Genomic DNA, 19712 nt, shown 5'->3' on the forward strand with positions numbered 1-19712 from the left:
CTGTTAAATTATTAGCAAAATGGTGTTAACGTGTGAGAATCGTTACAAGTTTGTTGCATGCAAATTATCAAGAAAATATAATGACTAGATTTTCTACAAATAAACAAAACCGGCAACGGCACCCACGTCAGCTTAACCATCAAAAAACCAAAGTTTGTGTTATTAACTTGCTTGCTGCCATTTTTGGCGACCGAGAGATTAAGGGTTTTAGAGAAAAAGGCAAGTGAAACACAGGTATCAAAAACTGTGTTCAGCCACCTTAAATCAGTCCCCGTGATAGCGCGACTGCGCGGGAAAATTTAAAAACGTATCTTTATTTCTACGGTTAGGCCTACCGTCCACACTAATTCGTCACGAAAACGGAGCTTTTCGAAAACGCCGGCATTTCGTTTTCCTGTGGACGAAAATCGAAAACGATTTAGTCACGATAATCATGACATTCCTCTGATGGAGTTTTCTTCAAACACAAATCCAAAATGACCGGCGGCGATTGTTGCGTTTTTAAATCCCTTTGGCGTAGTGTAGACGGAAAACATTTGATGCGTCTTCAGCGTGAAACCTCGGTTTTCAAATTTCTCCGGCGTAGTGTGGGCGAGACCTCAGAGGTAAGCATTCATTTATTGTTTGTAAGGTGACAAGGCGACCTTTCCTCAATCATCTTTGAGGTTTCTTACGTGTCGTACAAACATACAGCTCCCGATCCAACTATTTGTCTTGGTGAACTAGTTTTTAAGACGATTAATAATTTATTCACATGACCGTGTTTAGGATATGAGACTGACATTCTACTGCAGGTTTCAAGGAGTTCATTTCATGTTTTTCTTGTGGGTGATGGCAGTGATACCGCGTACATTCTTGGTTGCCGTCTTAGTTTACGAATAATACCTCTGGTAATTCAAATACATTAACATGCCATTGATCACATATGTCGCTATACAGACCAGACAAAGATCTTTCAACACAAAACAAAGTACAAAGGCAAGATAGGCGGAACCAACACAGGACACCACTGATGTCATGAACAACATGTCCGGAACCCATGAAAACCACAACATACCTGAAATACAAAGCAAAGGATGATTCAATATCGACGTTGCCTATTAAAGGAGTTATACAAAGTTATTCTGGCGAAGTACAAAATTAGCTTTCAATTGAAGGAAACCTGAAAATAATAGTTAACTACGATAGAAAAGCACTTACAAGGACGTTCGCGTCCACTGTTACTGCGCATCCTTTCTGCGCACGAAATTCGTGTCGCAACGTCACGTGCACCTGATCTAAATTTCACTAATGGAGCTTTTTAACATCGTCTTAAAATAACGGAAACCTCTAAAAACGCATGCCCTTCAACACGTCTTATCTCGAAAACCAGCAAGGTGACCCCCTATTTTTTGGCTTAAAAGTTGATTACTTCATAGTAAGTTTTTAACAATCTGCCCGGGGTACCATTTGGGGCGCGAACGCTATAATAATAAACCAGAAAGGAACAAGGATGGTTAAGGATGGAGAAGATTGACTCACACTTTCTCAAACTCATTCATAATTCATCAAGTTAAAACAAAGAAAATCACAATTGTGAAGGATGTTTGGATACCCGGTCTTTAATAGCATAGATTTTGATGATTTTACTTTTCCGTTTACTCCTTGGTTATTGCTTCGATTGAGAAGATATATCAAACATTCAAGACAGTGTTTCATTGGCTATCCAAACACCTCGAATTTCGTCAAAAATACTCCGCTGCGCGTCGTGTTTTCAACTCTCTTTTCGGTGTTTGGACATCCCGATGAAACACTGTCTCTCGTAAACGACGAACTTGAAACATTTTGGCTAAACCTTTTTCAAGGTGCGTAAACCGTGATGTGGCTCCTTTAAGACATACTGCTTGTATATGGTTTATTGATCGGGTTTGTTAGGTCAAGATGGCTGGATATTGGTCAAGTTCATTTTTTTACGTTTATCGAAAGAGATGCAAAAAAGGAGGCCACTATCCAGCAATCTCGAACAAACAACTGAAATGTGGAATTATCAAAAGAACACAATTTTACTTGTGCGACAAACCGGGGAATCACGAGAGGGACAAGATAGCCCCATCTTGCTGCACGGTAGCCAATCACAGCGCAAGTTCATGCATCTTGTCCGCTCACAGGGCTAAACGTATAATAAATACAGTTATTTTAATACACTGTGAGAGGGATATCCTTGTTTACTGATAACATCTTCACAGCCACTGTGCATCATATCTTTGACGCTCGACAAGGTTATGATTTATTTTTGGCTTTTTTCAGTTCTGTTTGATTGGAGGAATGAAAATCCGCGGAATGAAAATCTGGGTTTTAACACATTTCTCTGCGCCTTTTTCAGAAATGTTTGTCATGTGCAGATTGTCATGTGACGCGCGGATTTTCATTCCTCCAATCAAGCAGATCATAACCGTAAGATATAATGCCATGGCTGTGAAGATGCTATCAGTAAACAAGCATGTTCCTGTCACGCTGTATTGCTAAAGCAAGCAGACTGCAACCAGTGAAAGACTTTCTACCAACTACTTATTACCCGAGAGTAAGGTCTTTACGGAAATATCTCAAACCGAGACTGAGCCGTACTGGCCGAACGTTCGCTCGGTCAAACGGCGTGTCAAAAATGATGAAAAGAAACATCTTGGCTTATTTTAACAATGATTGCTGAGCCAGAATAGAAAATAAGTAAAGGTCAAACGTTTAATCGACAAAATTACAGTAGCAGCGTTGCCATATCTATGACGCCAGTGCAGGTGCTAAATTTCAATGAAATGTCTCTCCCAAATGTCATCTTTTGTAAATGTTTCCTTCTCTGACGTTAGCAAGGTTTGTAATCGTGACGATTTTTCATCTCGTTATTGCCGACCTTCCTTATACCGTTAAATATCACATTGTTTACACTGCTTGATTGATTAGCTTTACAGCTACGTAATTTTACTTGATATGTTGTTATAAAGTTTTATTTCGTAATCAATTGATCGTGAAAATGATAATAAAGTACACAGTGTATGTGCTGATGTTGTTAGTTGTGTATAGTCGTCAACGTCACGGTAGAAGTCAATAACGTCACTGTAAAAGTCAATGGCGTCAAGAGAAAGGGCGACACGTAAGCGAATAAGTTAATATAACGTCATGGTATAAATACCCTTTTAGAAACCAAATACTTTTTCCTCTGACGTCACCTCTCAACAGTTGATGCATTTTTCAATTCTGTTTACCTCATTGGTTGACAATATATCCATTGTGTAAGGAGAAATGAAATGTTCATCAAACTTGTAAAATGGTTTTACCCCTGTAATAAGGGAGGTATATCCAACATTTTGAATCACTTTTTCCTCAGTTGACGATAGGCGAACCATTTCTCGAAAATTCAAACCCGAGAAAACTTACGCCATGAGTGTGATCATCAACGTAGAAGATTTCCCAAATATGCTAGCAATTTTCCAGGAATTGGAAAGGCAGGAAAAACAGAAATCACTTAAAATCAACCAGCCTGTGACAGAGGAGACCAGCGAGCAGGAACGAGAGCCGAACCTGGTAGCAGTGAAGGAGCTTGAACCAATCAAACACTGCGAGCGGGTAATATGCGAAGATAGACTCACTCCTGCCGCTAAAACACTAAATGACGAACAGCTTGCTCTGATCTATGAAGACATCTTCAAGCCACTGGACTTTGCTTTAATTATGCATGAACGAAGAAAGTTCGCGGATAGCAAGTAATGACCATTGAGACAGCCCTATGTATTGTACTGTATTTGAACTGCTGAGTATATAGAATTGACCAGTTAACTATATTCCATAATGAATTGGGTATTTTGAAATTTAAAAATACTGACTTGACTAGTTTTAGTCTCAGTAAAAAAAAAAAAATCGAAATGTAAAATCAGCGTACTCAATATGCTGTAAAGTTATGCAATCATTCTGGGTGTTTTTTTGTTTACTCTTGCACGTGACTAGAAGTGGAAAACAGTAAACTTGAGCAGTTTATTTTTTCGCTTACATGATTGGAATTATATTCGACGACACATTTCTTTGTATTTACTGTTAAATGTTAAAATATAAAAGCGTGCTGGACATCTGAATGCACTAAAGTTACGCTAATTCATTTTGTAAATTCTTTCTCTTTTTTATCGTTTTTTGAATCCCAAAATCTTGGGCATAGTTTTTCACAGTGCGGACCTTCCGGCCGGCAAATAACACATACATACTCGCCACAACGCAGAACGTTTGTTTATATTTTGCAGTAGTTTACGGACCAATGGCTCATACCAGTAATGCTCTGACACTTTGAACGCAAGAACACCCTTACCAACCGCTTCAAGAGCTTGTAAACCATGTCGATAATAAAGTATTACTGTGGGGTCTTAAAGGGCCCGCAACTTCGGCAGCCAGTGTACCACATTAGCTCATATTCATAAATAATTCATTTCGTCGTATATCATTCTTCTGCTGTCACTCAAATTGTCCTATTTTTTGTCTTTTCTGTGCACAAGTGATCTCCTACTCGCTGTATTGCGCGTACTCGCATTTTCTCTGCCCCTCAGTCGCTTCGCGCGCGTTGCAATCGAAAAGTCCCAGCCAACATGAGCAACCAACCGCCCGCCATAACATAAGGTAATCACATTTTTTCCACTATAATTATTCTGCTAAAATGGCTGTTTTGTGAATGGTCTTTGTCAAAAATGTTCCAAGTAATCTCAACTTTAGTTTCCTAACCAGCCAGCTAAAAATCAAAGGTTTAGGGGAAAAAACTATGAACGTACCCTAAAGGGGCTACTCCACAAAGTTTTATACGGAGCATAAGCCCTTATGATGTATAAGCCCTTGTCGATTTATATAGCACTTGGGCGTCAGTTTCATAATCTGAATAGCGATCATACACGTATGTGAAACTCGTTATTAGCACGCGGAACTAAGTTACTTTATAAATAATCTGAGTATTTGACTTCTAAATTATTATTTGCATACAAGTTAGAGTGTCGTGAAAATTGGTTTGGCTGCTCAACCTAGGATTTTACTCCTTTATCCAAGGTTAGATGTCTAAAATATCTTCTGTTCTTGTCTATCCTGACTAGGCTATCCATATATTTGGCAAATTATTGTACAAATACCAGCTGTATATGAATAAAGACAAACGTAAGCTAGTGAACAGGCTCCCAATTGATGTACAGTGTGTAATTACATGTAGGGTGAAAAATACATGCTTCGCTCACAAAGCCAAACTATTTTTTGCATTTAGCATTACTACAAGTCAGATATGGCTTGTCAATACGTCATTTACAATAATAATGTATAGTTTTAGTCATCTTGTATTTCTTGGGAGGAAACCTAAGTTTACATGCGCCGTGGTTTTTATTACGTTCCCTCACCATTTTTCTATTTTTTTTTTTACATACTACTAATATCATAATTTCTTTGCATCTTTTTTATGGCATTCCAAATAAAAAAGAAGCGACTTTTTAAAACATTTAGCTATAAAAAAATTGCGAAAACACTTTTCTTAAAAACATCTAAGAAATTTTTAAAAACGGTTAAAAGATCATTAAAGATCATTAAAAAGAATAGCATTTCGTAGAATTGCTCTTCACCACGGGAAATTTGACTGCCTCGTTTACGAAATGCTATTCATCAAAGAACTGAGACCTAGCCTCAACACTCAAAATGACTCCATCAGTGCTAAATTCTTTGTTTAGCTTGAAGCATATTTTTATATTACCTTTCTTTTTAAATATCTATTGTTTTTCTTTTATTTATAAAATATTCATACTGTGTTTTTTTACTTGATAACGACGTCGGAGAGCGTCAAAACGTCGTGTATTTTTTAAACATTTTTAAAAATTTCTTAAATATTTTTTAAGCAAAGTTTTTTCGCAATTCCAAATAAAAATAAAAGAAAATAAAAGAACATAACATTTTGACCAGTTAGCCCAGTCATGATGTACATTGAGATGTTGACAGGCTGACACACCATCTCCAGTGAGAGTAACTATGGTGTAGGTCAACTTGTACTTTATGTCAGAATGATTTCAATCTAAGTTAATTTGAATCAAATGGGAAGGGTAAGTCTGGGACCAATGACTTATCAGACCAACAAATTTGAGCAAATTTGCAGCGATTGCTTGTGTGGCCTAGAGGAGAGGAAGCTAGACTACAAAGTCAGAGGTCATGTGTTGAAATCTAGGTGAGTACAAAATTAAACAAAAGATCTTGAGGTGGGTTAGGGTTGGGGGGGTTGATATGGGATCCTGGCAGGGTAGGGTAGGGTTATTAAATAAGAGTGTAGCCAGTGTTACACCCGAAAGAAAAATCAGAGAGACACGTGTTGCATTCTGTTGTTAATCATGTTCAAGGTATGTAACTTTTCAAGGGATGTATGGAAAATGACTTGACTGATTGATTAATCATTTGCAGTTTACTGAAGCTTAATGTTTGCAAATTGTTGAACCTAATGCTTTCCTTTTAACGGTCGCGATGACAAATACTTCAAGAGTTGGCCATCAAGACCACAATCAAAATTTGTTACACTTTTTGAGCGAAATCTTGATGATTCGTCAATTTTGAAGTTTATTAAAGTCAGGTTAAGGGACCTAATCAGAATTTTATGTTGACAAAATTATTAATTATTCCGTGTCTGGTCTGATCCTGTATCTGTGCTATTGAAAGCTCATTAACTGTCTCATGCAAGGATCATACGTGCAGAGAGCTGAAATGGTCTTTATGCGTGGATAATTTATGCAAGGAACAGGCTCTCTCTGAATTTTTTTCTTTTAGAGAGGGCCGCTGTGACACAGGCTAACTCTAAGTGGGATAGGTGGTTCTTTTTTTGTGACCCCAATTCCCCCCCACCAAAGAAACAATGTGGAAAAAAGTCTGGTTTAAAAACTTTAACCTAGGTAGAAAAAAATTTAACTAGGTTAAAATCATTCTGACCTAAGGAACAAATTGACCTACAACATCAATATGACGTAGTTAATGGATAACAGTTCTCATTATCCATGTCATAATTTTTATGTCATGTCATTTTTACTCAGTATTGGTGCATTTAATGATCATTGCATTTTTATACTTCAAATCAGATAAAAATCACTTACCAAGAACAAACTGCATGGAGTAGAACACTATACCCAAAATACAGTTTGGTATGTTCAGAAAGTGCTCCTTGCCAAGTAAGATCTCCACTACTCCGAATCCTTTACTGTAGCTACAGAACAAAATAAATTATGATTACATTTCCATGTCACAACATCAACATTTTCCATTCAAAACCCCATTGCTCTTTTGGAATGTTCACAACTTCATTGTCACTCACTCGCTACTCAATATTTTTTAATGTTTCCAGAGAGTCCTTAGTTCTGGCAGGAGATAGAATGCAAGGCATTTTCAGTAATTTGAGACCAATTTCTACACTGTCTTTTGTTACAAAAACTAAATAAATATGTTTGCCCTTTTAAATACTTCCAGATATATCATTCAGAGTTAAAAATGATTCATAACAAAGTGGTTTATTTGATTCATGAATAAAGAGTTTTATGCAATTGCCCGCCCTTTTCTTTTGCTTGGAGCAAAGTGAACATCTTTGATCTCCTTTGTATTCGTTCTTGTTTTGTTTTAACCAAGAGGGTTTGAAGTAGCCAATGTTGAATTATACTCTCCCTCCCCCTCCCCGCCCAATCTAAGGTTTGATTTGGAGTAAACAAATGGGTTTGGAAACAGTTTGCTTCTGAGTTGTAACCTTGCTCATTGCAAAGTTTTCACATGGTCGCCTCCACCACAATTCACCTCCTTGGGTAAATCAAATTATGAAAATCCAGAAGAATTGTGTTCCTGTTTGTTGATATCAGAAGTCAATCATGTCACTTAGAGCACATAGTAACTTGTGGAAGTCAATTCTTCTGGATATATTGGTCAAATTTTCCCCAGCCCACATCAATTCAATAAAACTATTCTTGCGTTCACGTAGTGTAACGAAATCCTAATCCAGCTTGTATCGAGAATTTTTCTTACAGATTTGCTCGCCGATTTTGCCCCCAACAGCAGGGGCATATTCCATCATGAGCGCATGTACATAGTCACGTATTTGCCATAAAGATTCAAAGTGTGTATGATTTTTGTAAAGCTGAATGTAGTTTAATTTTGACCAGCTAGCCTTCAAAAGTCTGCAATGAAGCCTGCGTTATCAGGGAAGAATGTTTTGTAGCTGGGCGACGGCAAATAGCCATGAGTTGTGGTAAAAAAACGAATCCTCCATGTAGTTCAGTAGCTGGCCATGATGACCCTCAGATCTGTGGTCAGAAAATAAATTTTCCAATTTGAAGCTGAGCAAATTCGTTGTGGCCCTAATTGGTTGTCGAGAACAAACTTTCCGTGTTGTGTAACTCGCCAAAAGGTCGTGTTTTAAGGTCAGAATGGTTAATTCACCTTATTCATTTGTGACAACAAGATGTAAATTAGAGCAACGTAAACAAATAAAAACACAAAATTTAAAAACATTTGGGCATGTGCTGTCTTGCAAGGTCGTTGGTAAAAACTTTATTTTCTCAAGAAATAAGCTTACTTGTTAAAACTGTGGCCATCTGAAATTAAAAGTGTCGCCAACAGTTCGAATGCCTTTCCTGGAAAATATTTTGTCCAGTGCAAGTTAATACTTAATTAATTAAAAACACTTTTACCACAGGCTTCAACTTCACCTGCAGATCATTATCTGTTATTCAATCACACTTAGTTTTCTATCAAGCCATTCGAACACCACCAAGTTAGCCTGCAAACAGGCTCCTGCCCCCAGTCACTTCGCTCTCCAAATTCTTCTGTTTCACGTTCACCAAAACTTTTCTTCCATCCTTGCCAGGAGCCTGTTTGCAGGCTACACCAAGAAGACCAAACATGCAAAGTACGCACATGAACGCACTGCTCTAACCTTTGATTACTACTATTAGTCCGTATCGTCATTATATGCTTCTTGTTGTGATATAAAGCAGAACTGGATTTCATATTAAGTGAGTTTTTTAAATGTTACATCATTATGTACTGTATGTGTGACAACTTTTTCAAAATATATATTTTAAGAAAATGTTTTTGAGTAAAGATGAAGAGTTCTCTCTTCAACAATGACTTCCTTTTTTAACATTAATACGCAAATGGATTAACGCTCAAATATCCTCTCTATAGCGTAGTCCCTTTATCCCATTGATTAGCTGTCTAAAATATCTTCATATTTTTCCAATGATCTCGTCTATCTTGACCACAAACTAGCCATATATTTGAAAAAGTATTGTATGTTCAAAATAATAAAATTTGTATCCAGCAGCTTCACTTACCTAGATGTGAGAACTCGTGAACAGCTCATATTCTCACCAAGATCGCAGGCAGCCTTGTATGTATTGTCTCTGTGTTTTCTCGTCTCGACATACAGTGCATACGCAGATACTAGAATCCCAAGTCCACAAAACAACACGTGGTCAGAGGATTCAGAAAACAGTAAAGCGTCTTGAACCATCTTGAATTTATTTTGATCTACAGAACGGCTACGGAAAAGAACAAGTGCTACAATAAGGTGAGTCTAAAAACAAACAAACGTGCTAACTTTACATGTAAATATAAGCTTATATATAACAAAAACGGAAAAAAATACCATTAAACAGAACTTGCGCTAGTGAGAACACTCAAAAGCTCCTTGACACAAACTCGAAGCTTCTGATCTAGTTCAGTTCGAAGTAGTACACTGAAAATAAAAGCTCTACACATATTAATCAAATGACAGCGAACGGCCGGATACTCTGCTTCTCCTCAGTCGGCCATCTTGACTACGCCTGAGAGGAAATCTGGGGTGAATATTGGACTTAGACTCCACTCGGCTGCGAATGGGAGCTCGAGGAAAGGAAAGAAAATGAGCTGGCATGGACTTTTGGCACAAAGGCTTTTGCTTATTATAGGAGCTGGCAAATAACACTTAAACGGATGTCTGAACAGGTTTCTGTCCGATTGTTTCCCTGATGGCCTGTAGATGTTGTAATGTGACTTACATACAGGACCGCTGGGCTCAAGGATGATGTGCACAACTCATGTATCGGTTCGGAAAAGGTAAAAATTAAGAGGTCAGTATACAATGCTATAGAGGCAGAGTGAGCAATTGGCTTACCTTGATGCTTGTTAGTTTGGGCTACAAAAAGAAATAAGTTACCAGTGCACATAAAAAGTGGAACAAAGATTTATTTTTTATAACGTGATTAGATATTCCAGCATATGGTCAGTGTAAAATAAAGAATGCAACTGCAGATTACGGGCTGCAGACTGGAGACAGCGGGAAAAATGCAGACCAAAAGTAAAATGCAGACTGCAAACTACATACTTTTCAAGTATATAATCCATTATCCCGTGCTAACCATAAAAAGGGTTTTTCAGGCTAATCAAAGGCTAATCTTTGTGAAAGTCTGCAATCTGGTTAGCTTCAACGATATTAAACGGTCGAGTTAGCCTGTTTACGGTCAGCTCTAAATGATGGAAATGATGACACGATTCAGTAAAAAGTGTAGTCTGTAGTCTGCATTATACCCTTGCGTAAATTTTGGATAGGAGTTTGGACAAGGGTCTTAAACCCCGACTCTATTTAAAGATGAAGCAAATGATTTATTGATATCCAATTTAAGGCACAAACACGAAAGGCCACACCATATTCCAGAGAAAAACATAAACAAAGAATAGCGAGAGCGGTTCACCTTTATTCCGTTTCTGTAACGTATTTGGAAGTTTGCGAATAGTTCAGTTTTACAGATCATTTGGTTTTCGTTTAGCTGACCATTTAGACACTGCAATTTTAGCTGATACAATTTAGGTACCCTATCTATGGACCACACCAGGAACACAAAGCCAACAGGGGTAAAAATGATACCCTATTTAAGGATCAAGAACATCAAAAACCCTTCCCTATCCTGCGGCACAAACTTATATAGCCCATGTATGGGAGTTCCTCCCGCCCCCCAACAGGTTTTACCCCTGGCCTGCAGAACGCAGTCTATGTTTTACACTGATCTCTCCGGCGTATGCTCCTTATTGCATACGGTTGTGTGTGTATTTTTCTCCACGGATGAAAGCTAGTAAGGTTGTAGCAATTGATTAATTAATATAATATCAGTTCTTTATGAAATGTGAGTACCGTATTTACTCGATTAAACGCTCCGTTTATTAAATATTTCGTGATTTGAGGGCGGCGTTTATACGAGGGGGTGTTTATTTAAAATCCAATTTATTTCTTGCCAACAATAGTATGGTAAGTACCCTGGGTGCCAGAGGTTTCTCTTGCGCGGTTTCCGGTGTCGGTCATGTCCCTATTGTGACCCGCGCGAAAAACCTCTGGAGCAGAGCGCGATTTCTTTGACAGCGCCGAGCCAATGACAAGCCACTTAAAATCTGTCTAGTCAAGAATCTGGACTAGAAAGCTAATTGGCTCCTAACGCCCTCCCAAGGGTTTTCTAATCACGGTGATTGGTTTCTAATAATAGAGAATGTGAGCCCGTAATGTGTCGTTGAGTGACGTGATGATCGTGGCTGGCGGATTTTGAGGTTGAGGTTTGTTCGCGCGTTGTAAGGTTTGTGAAGGATCAAGATCTAGTCAAAGCCTTAACAAAAGTTCCTCAAAACGTTCGACGGTGTTGACAACTTTTAAAGCGCCGAGAAAGGGATGGAATCGCGAATTTTTTCGCAGCAAGAATGTTTTGACGGTTTTGCCAACGGGATTCGGGAAATCGTTGTTATTTCAATTAATTCCTGGACTCTGTGTTGAACTACACAATGCTCCCGACGCCGGTGTACCAGACGAGCTGGAACAGCATTTAGAATACCTATTTTTACCGTTTGTAGCTTCTCCTTTCCAACAGACAAGATTCTTTTTGTAATATTCTCAGTTTAAATTTGCGACTTCTTTGACAGTCGCTTCGAATTTTTGGATCTGTCGGTAGCACGTCTTACAAAGAATACGCGGCCCGACGGACAGATTGTTACCCAGGGTGAGTCGTCCTCGGCAGTGAAAAAGGTCGAGATTCTTTCAAAGAGTTTCAGTTGTTTAACATTTTCAGGTACAAGGCTGTAATATCCACCATTACACACAACGTTAGCGTCAAATAAACGGCACGACAGTGAAGACTTCGAATTAGGAACTTTTTTCACGGGAGTATAACGGTCATAACGTAGTTTTTAGTCCCGCAGACCAGATCTGTCATGTCACGCGAATGTGTTGTCCCCACGTGCCAGTTCATGTGATCACAGTGGGAGATGCTCGCTGTGATTAGTTTAAATGTTATCCAATAAAATTGATCAAAGTTCGACGAGAACGGTGAATAATACCGTTCTTACTTACTTCTGTACCAGAGGTTTTTCTCGCGGCTTCGCTGCTTGTGCCGGCGGCCTTCGGCCGCCGAAGCGAAGCGAAGTATTTCCGTCCGCCGCGCGCGAGAAAAAACTTCGGCAAGATTTCCGTATAACCCCATACACTTTAATTATGCAAACAGCTCTTTGTTTAACTAAACAATAGCGGAAACAATAGCGCTCCTTTGAGACTTATCCGCTTTGAATAACTATAAAATTTAACATTTTCGCATTCTTTTAGACTTAGAAAAAAAGCATGCAGAATGTGAAAAAATACATTAACATGAGGAACAAAAAAGGACACAAAGAAATCACGAAATAGCCGCAACAATTGTTATCAATGAAAGCAAATTTCCAAAGCTTGTTTTAAAGCTGAACTACCGTATATTGCTCTCGTTTTTTGATCATATTCCTTTTAGCTTCGAATGTACTGAAATTAAAACATTGTTACAATCAAGGAAAATAAATTTTTTAGGCTTCCTCAAACTTCATTACCGCATTTGCTTTTTGAGTTTATTATTCGAATAAACGCCGCATCATGATGGGGCGTTTATTCAAGGGCGGCGTTTATTACTATTTCTCCGCTAAAATACAGCGTTTATTTGAGGGCGGCGTTTAATCGAGTAAAATTAATGCGGCATATGTCATTAGGTTGGGGCTTACATCGATAAACGGTACAGATCAAACATCCAGATGCATATACAGATCCATAATCACTTATGACCCATTTGCTGTTGTGTGTATCTAATAAAAATATGAGACAAACTACCTCTTTGTTCAAGAAAAATAGCCGGGAGAAATAGATAGTCGTCTTGACGGATTAATCCATCTTTTGCTCGTCTTTACACATCACCATCCGGACACATATTCCTCAGACTAGGTCACCTGCATTCATACCCTTACTACAACCTTATTACTTTTCCCGGGTACTTTTACTATCATTCATATATCATTCCAGAGCAAGACAGTGAAACTAAAATTAGCCTCTCCCTTTCAAAAATAAATAAACGCCTGATCACAGGTTCAAAGGAAAAAAAAAGTCTGATCACAAGTTACAGACTAGGAGAAGCTGTTTTTCCTCATGTCCCTACATGACCAGAGTCACATGGAGACCACGATATGGAGGGGACATTGCTGCATTCCCCTGCTTATGATTCTAGACCGAATCTAAATAAATGAAACACTCCTTGAGAAGAAAAGATTTTTAATAACCTTCAAAAAATGATGTAAAATCTGACAAAAAACGTCTGAAGTCTTGTAATTAATACAAAGTCTGTCAGTCAGCAGCACATCTCAAGTGGGCTCAGTTGCAAAGTCAATTTTAGCTTACAAGTGCAGCATTTCAGAAGAGGAAAAACCTCCTGCAGTACAGTTCACTACTATTAAACTTGCCTACCTAATTAAAGCTACATTTCAATTAACAACAGTTGTCACCATCAAATTTGTTTTAGTCAGCCATAATTTCCATTTCCTATAGCAAAACTAATTCTTAATTAGTTTCCCAAATTTCAGCTGCATTTCTCTCCCCCTTTAGTTTAAGAAACTAAATGTTTTAATAATAAGTCTTCCCAATTACAGTAGTATCATCATCGTTATCATTTTCCTGTCACCATTGCTATCAAACTTTAGGTTCTAAACCCCCATTAAATCTTTAAAAAGTGCATGTTTCATACACTGACTTTGAACTATCACAGCTTGAATCGTGTTACACCCGAATTTACCTAATGTAATTGTAAACTAAAATACTGCTCTGCAAAGTTGCCTCAATTGAACTTCATGACTGGCTTAGGAAGACTCCTCTGGTGTTGGCACTACAGCCACAGGTTTGTGAGAATGATGCAGGACATAGTCACTAACACTGCCTAGTACAGTGCGACGAAGGCTACTCAATCCTCTTGTACCTATCACTATGATATCAGCATGCTCCTTTTCGGCACAACTGACGATTCCCTCTCCTGGCTTGCTGCAACACTCTTCCAGAAACTTGTACTTGATCTGTCACAAGGAAGAAATGGCTCATTTATAGTTGCCAACCCAATAGTGACTGTTATCACAAAAATACATGCTAATCTATGCCTTGAGGACTGTCATTTTGCAGCAATGATAGCCCATCCCAGTCCAGAACTATTTGTATGGGTAATCAAATGGTGACGAGTAAAATTAGGAAATAATTTCACACGTGTTTTGTTGAAATTCTTATAATTCTCCTTGTCTTTAGGTGAGGGAAATCATAAAAATTTTGACAAAATTGAAATTATTTCCTAATTTCATAAGTATATCATTTGATTACCTTTTAATACAGTGGGTGACAAATAACACTTACAATCATGGGCTTTTGACTTGTGCACCAAACCTTGCCAAGGCAATTTTGTAATTTCACATATGAAATTATAAATTAACGCTGAAATTTCATGCCAAAATTAAGGAGTAATTTGTCAGCCATGATATTCTAGACATTATCAGTATTATCTTCTACAAAAACCAATGCATACTGTACTTCATACTGATACACACCTTTTGTCCCTGGCATACTGAAGTAAAGTCATTTTGAATTTTCTCCACTCGTTCCCGGGTTTCTCTCATAATTTTCTCCCATTCTTCTGTAGGAGGCTGGAAAGGGGCTGCAAAAAAATAAAATGAATTTTAAAAACCATAAAGAAATATATACAATAATTCACTTAACTCAAATTAACTTGTGCTGGCTCTCTAACAATGAAACAATTAAAATCAATTTACTGTGCATTTCATAGTTGAGAATCTGAGCTACATGTAGCAGAAGGACAACCAGTTGGCTGTTTCCAAAGCATAAGCCACGAGTTCAACACTCTGGACTTCATAGGAAATTCCAGCTAGTAGCAGGGTTTCAGCAGTGATTCGATCACCTGCAGTAATTCATAGACCTTAGTTATTATTGTTTTGTGTGAAGTCAGTGGGACTAATTACAGACTGAAATACAGTTTCATATTTGTACTGTAAATGTTGTTTCCTTTCCATTACTTTTTTCAGAGGTAGTGAAACTAGAATAAATTTCTGTTTACTAAAGGTGTTTAAGAGTTAGAGAGAGCTTTTCAAATCAGTTGTAAAGAGAAAGCAGAAATTCTTGGAAGGAAATTGGGATGATTAAAGAGAATTCCAAGGCCCAAGATTTCATGGTAATGATCGTTTCCGCTACCTGTCATTACCATGATTCAGATTAATGGAACCGAAAAACCTCTTGCCACAAACATCTTTAGCCTTGTTGATGAAAATTCATTTGATAGAAGTTTTTCTTTTCTTTGTTCTGATTCTCAGCAAGTAGAGCAATTCCGAATTCATTAACACCCCAATTACCAGTACATATAAAACTAAAATGTTGTTTCACTTCACTCGTCCCCATCTTGTATCCATCCCAAAGTGCATTGCACTGTATGTGCAATTAATGCAGTCTGACAGATTTAAGATGGTGGATAAACAGCTGATAAAGGGTGAACCAGCTACAATATTATCGTTTTCATACCAGCAATCAGTTTACATGGCATCCACTTTGAAGAAGAAGAAGAAGTACGAACACCCACAAAAGTGGTAAATTTAACACCTGCAAATAAAGGTATCATTAATTCTTTTTTTTTCCCTTACCTTTAAGACTGAATGTGGGAAGATGGGCATGTTGCCAGGCAGTATAACCAACAACTGTATCCTCAGGACGTCGACATCTCTCCAGATACCCTTGGAAACAAGACATACACAACATCAGATGTCACATAATTCATTAGCATAAGACCATGGAGAATGTGTGCTATCATTATGTGAAGCAAGGTGCCAGTTCAGATCCAGTGCATAACTGGAAGAGCCCTGCTGTGGCTTATCACAGCTGACCTTGAACTGCATTATCTGAAGCATCAAGCAATGGTTTTTCTCTATTCTGTCTGAACAGAACACAAGAACATATACAATTACAGATACCCCACCCAAACCCAATTATTAGCTTGCCCTAAAAGTCGATGTTCACCCTGGGGGGTGGGGGGGTTACTTCGGGGAATTTTTAGGTGGGGATGTGCTGCTAGGACCCTGGAACCCTTAACCTATACCAGAGCTAGTTCAGCTGAATTTTGCTACGCTATACTAGAGTAACCAGTATTAAAACCACCGATTTCTGGCTGAATCCTGATTTATGACAGTTAATAATATCCATTTATGATAGTCATCTATTGACGCTGTTGAGGCTGTGTCAAAAATTTAAACTTGCTGATTTCGTTTTTTTTTACTTTTGAGTGGCATTTCCTGGTTTCCTTAGTTTAGATAAAATCTTCAACCAACTGGTCACTTTCGTGAAAAATGATACCCTACTCTAGACCCAAACGTTCTGATTTATATACCCTATGCTAGAGTAAACTGCTTGAAAACCATACCCTTCACAGCGGCACATACCTATATAGCCCGTATATGGCAGTACCCCCCCCCCCACCCCGCCTGGGTTCTTCACATGGATTGAACAAATTTGCAAATGAAAAGGTGATGGTATAAATCCAAATGCAATATAACAGTACTGCACTTCACAAAACTCTCAACCTATGGTTTTTTTAACCAGTTTGAGCTAAGAACTTGGCCAAAAATTCATTAACATTGTCAACTGAAACACAATTAACCTTCAAAATGAAGCTGGGAATTTCCTTGCAAACCTCCTTGTAAACTAGCAAACCTCGGGGGGGGGGGGGTACTTTAGGAATTTCTGGGTAGGGATGTGCCATTGGGACCCTGGAAGCCTTAGCCTAAACCAGACCTAGTTCAGCTGAATTTTGCTACCCTATACATGTACTAGAGTAGACTCCCCAAATCCCCCCATCTATGGACACTGTGGAGGCTTATTTGCATAAACTTAAACTTACTGATTTGATTTTTTTATATTTTTGAGTGGCAATTCCTGGTTTCCTTAGTCTAGACAAAATCTTCAACCAACTGGTCAGTTTTGCGAAAAATGATACCCTATTCTAGACCCAAATTCTCTGATTTATATACCCTATCCTTGAGTTAACTGCTTGAAAACCATTCCCTTCACAGCAGCACATACCTATGTAGCCCATATATGACGGTACCCCCCCCCCCCCCCTCCAGGGAGCAAACTCAGACACCATCACACAATATATAATTTTTTCAACTGACTTATAAGGAAAAGCAGTTGGAAAGAATTGCAGATAAATCACTATTAAAAGGTAAAATATCATCTTGTCCATAAGGTTCAGAAAACAAACACACCTCAGACTTCAAGGAAGGTAAAGCTTAATGATCACAACCTAACACAATTTTTGTTGGTCCTTTACTATTTCTACTTAGCCAGTTTAAAAACTTTAAAAAACTTTTCCTTGTTGGGTAAAAAGAGTCAATTAGGTAATCCTGTTTGCCATTGTGTCGAACTTCACAATGATTGAAGTTCGCAAATTTTGCAGTTAAGTCCACCACCAAGTTCATAACTTTGTTCTGAGGTTTTTGTTTTTATTGACAACTGCATAATGAACTTGCCAAGTTCATAGCAAACTTCAGGAATTTCAAATGAATTTGTGAAACTTTTGGCAAAGTTTTGTGAAATGCACTGTAAGCATTTTGACACTGAGCAATATCTGAAAATACTCTTAACATTGCACGAGCATGAGCATGATTACACAAGTGCAATTTGAAAAAGTACATGTAATTTCAAATATCACGAGAAGACAGGGTACAATTATAGCTCTTCTTTTGCAGTTATCAGTGGTTTGATATAAAATCAGAGCAAATGGGTGAATTGTGATTTGTACTGACCTTCTTGCCTTGTTTGTTGTGTTTTCATTATCCTTAGTTGTGTACCATGAACCCAACTTATAACAGCACACTACTGCTCAAGTTTTCATGCAATTAGTACACATTTGTTTTTATGAATGGCAGAATTAAGACAGTTTATGCATAAGTTTGCACTGAGTGCAAATGAAAAATTAAAGATAAATTTGCCTACTCTCAGCCAATCACAAATTATGAAGTAAATGTAATTTTCTCCATCACATATATTAACAAAACACATCGACCGGCTACAAGCTTGCTTTCCTGCATTAGACTAAGCCACTTGGAATTGCCGAATATGTTAAAACTGACTTTACTTATCTATCAGGTGATCAATCAATAAACAAGCCATTTTAATTGCCTCTTGAAATGTTCAAGGAATTGTACATGGTAAATTAGTGAAATAGCAAACTGAGTTCGTTTAAGATAGCTTGATAATTTAGCATGTAGGCTATATTACAAACACACTCTGTATCATATTAAATTCACCCCTCGGTCTGTATCACAATTGGAACACAAGCAAAATCCCTGGCAGTTCACACGAAGTGAAATGAGCTTTCAAAACAGGATTTATACCACTTATGCAATTAGTGCTGAAGATGTTGTGATGACAGCTTCAACAGGGGTTTGTGCTTATCACAAGTCAGTTCACACTGGTGAAAGAAGCAAAGGACTGGAAAAGGGAAATATTTCTTGTTCCGCTTGTGCATATCTTATGCTGGTCCAGACATGAGTTTCCTTATTACCTTGTATTCATCACACAAGTGCCAGGCGCCACTGTGCTCTACGATGTAGCAAGCCTATCCTAATCTCTTCTCATTCACTGAGTGCAATTAAATATATCTGAACCATTATTACAATTTTTTCTCACAACCACAGTCTCCAAGTCTCTTAAAATTCATCATCCAATATGTAAATGTTCAATTATTTATGAATTTATTCAATACGCACATATGTACATGAATATTGCTAAAGCTGAGGCTTTGATTCCTGACAAAGTTTGAGAATGAGTCATTGCAATTGTGATGATATTAAAACTTAAGAATCACTTTTCCCAGAGTCTTTAGTTCCGAGTGCCAGCATTATGTCACAAGGAATCCAGCGCCCCGTAGGGCTCTCGGACACTACGTTTGATAAGCTAGGTTTGATGCGCGTTTTCTAGTGCAAAACTACAAGAAACAGTACATTAATAAAATCTACAAATCATATCAGCTATAATCTACAGATCTACATCGCTGAGCATTACTAAACTGGTTCGAATCTTCTCAATTACTCGTTCTGTAACATCTTTCGCGGATTCACGCCCCCGTATGCTCCCTTACCGAACGCGCTCGAAACACAAGTCAGAATATTAACAAAGCTATCTTGTACTTACAGTTTAATGCATATTCAGCGTTCGAGCTGCCATCCAATGCCAAGAGCACCGTCCTGTTTTCAGCCATAATTCGTCAAAAAGATAATCACAGTAAAGTGCTCGCTACCCGTTTGAAACCCCACCGTTCTACAGCCCAGGGACCTTTGGCTTTGGTTGGCCAATAAATATTTATGAA

The 19712-nt window shown here is 38.1% G+C and overlaps 3 protein-coding genes across 3 annotated transcripts in view; 1 reads left to right on the forward strand and 2 right to left on the reverse strand.

Annotated features, from left to right (window-relative positions):
• The window catches only part of LOC145486384 (vitamin K epoxide reductase complex subunit 1-like protein 1), a 15560-nt gene extending 5180 nt beyond the window's left edge, over positions 1-10380 (reverse strand). The window contains exons 1-4 of the mRNA XM_081465033.1: positions 9647-10380; positions 9333-9539; positions 7110-7219; positions 1-1057 (exon numbers count right to left, since the gene is read on the reverse strand). The exon at positions 1-1057 is cut by the window's left edge and continues 5180 nt beyond it. Of these exons, the coding sequence (XP_081321159.1) occupies positions 873-1057; positions 7110-7219; positions 9333-9511 (474 nt within the window). The 5' untranslated portion in view covers positions 9512-9539; positions 9647-10380 and the 3' untranslated portion in view covers positions 1-872. The remainder of the gene's footprint in view (positions 1058-7109; positions 7220-9332; positions 9540-9646) is intronic.
• On the forward strand, positions 1064-4001 carry LOC145486390 (uncharacterized). The gene is made up of 2 exons (XM_081465040.1): positions 1064-2375; positions 2653-4001. Exon 2 carries the CDS (start codon positions 3412-3414, stop codon positions 3736-3738), a length of 327 nt encoding a protein of 108 aa, XP_081321166.1. The 5' UTR covers positions 1064-2375; positions 2653-3411; the 3' UTR covers positions 3739-4001.
• Positions 10381-13562: 3182 nt separating the features above from the next.
• On the reverse strand, positions 13563-19674 carry LOC145486383 (universal stress protein Slr1101-like). Its single transcript, XM_081465032.1, has 4 exons — positions 19538-19674; positions 15991-16080; positions 14890-14996; positions 13563-14370 (listed from the first exon to the last, which is right to left on the reverse strand). Exons 1-4 carry the CDS (start codon positions 19602-19604, stop codon positions 14161-14163), a joined length of 474 nt encoding a protein of 157 aa, XP_081321158.1. The 5' UTR covers positions 19605-19674; the 3' UTR covers positions 13563-14160.
• Positions 19675-19712: the final 38 nt, after the last annotated feature.

This window comes from Orbicella franksi, chromosome 5 (genome assembly GCF_964199315.1).
Source record: "Orbicella franksi chromosome 5, jaOrbFran1.1, whole genome shotgun sequence".
Taxonomy (NCBI): Eukaryota; Metazoa; Cnidaria; class Anthozoa; order Scleractinia; family Merulinidae; genus Orbicella; species Orbicella franksi.

Excerpts from the sequence above, each read along its gene's own strand:
- LOC145486390 (XM_081465040.1), top strand. The coding sequence starts at position 3,412 with ATGAGTGTGATCATCAACGTAGAAGATTTCCCAAATATGCTAGCAATT.
- LOC145486383 (XM_081465032.1), bottom strand. The coding sequence starts at position 19,604 with ATGGCTGAAAACAGGACGGTGCTCTTGGCATTGGATGGCAGCTCGAAC. Across the intron at positions 16,081-19,537 it reads CGCTGAATATGCATTAAACT|GGTATCTGGAGAGATGTCGA; the intron begins GTAAGTACAAGA and ends CTTGTTTCCAAG. Across the intron at positions 14,997-15,990 it reads TCCCACATTCAGTCTTAAAG|CCCCTTTCCAGCCTCCTACA; the intron begins GTAAGGGAAAAA and ends ATTTTTTTGCAG.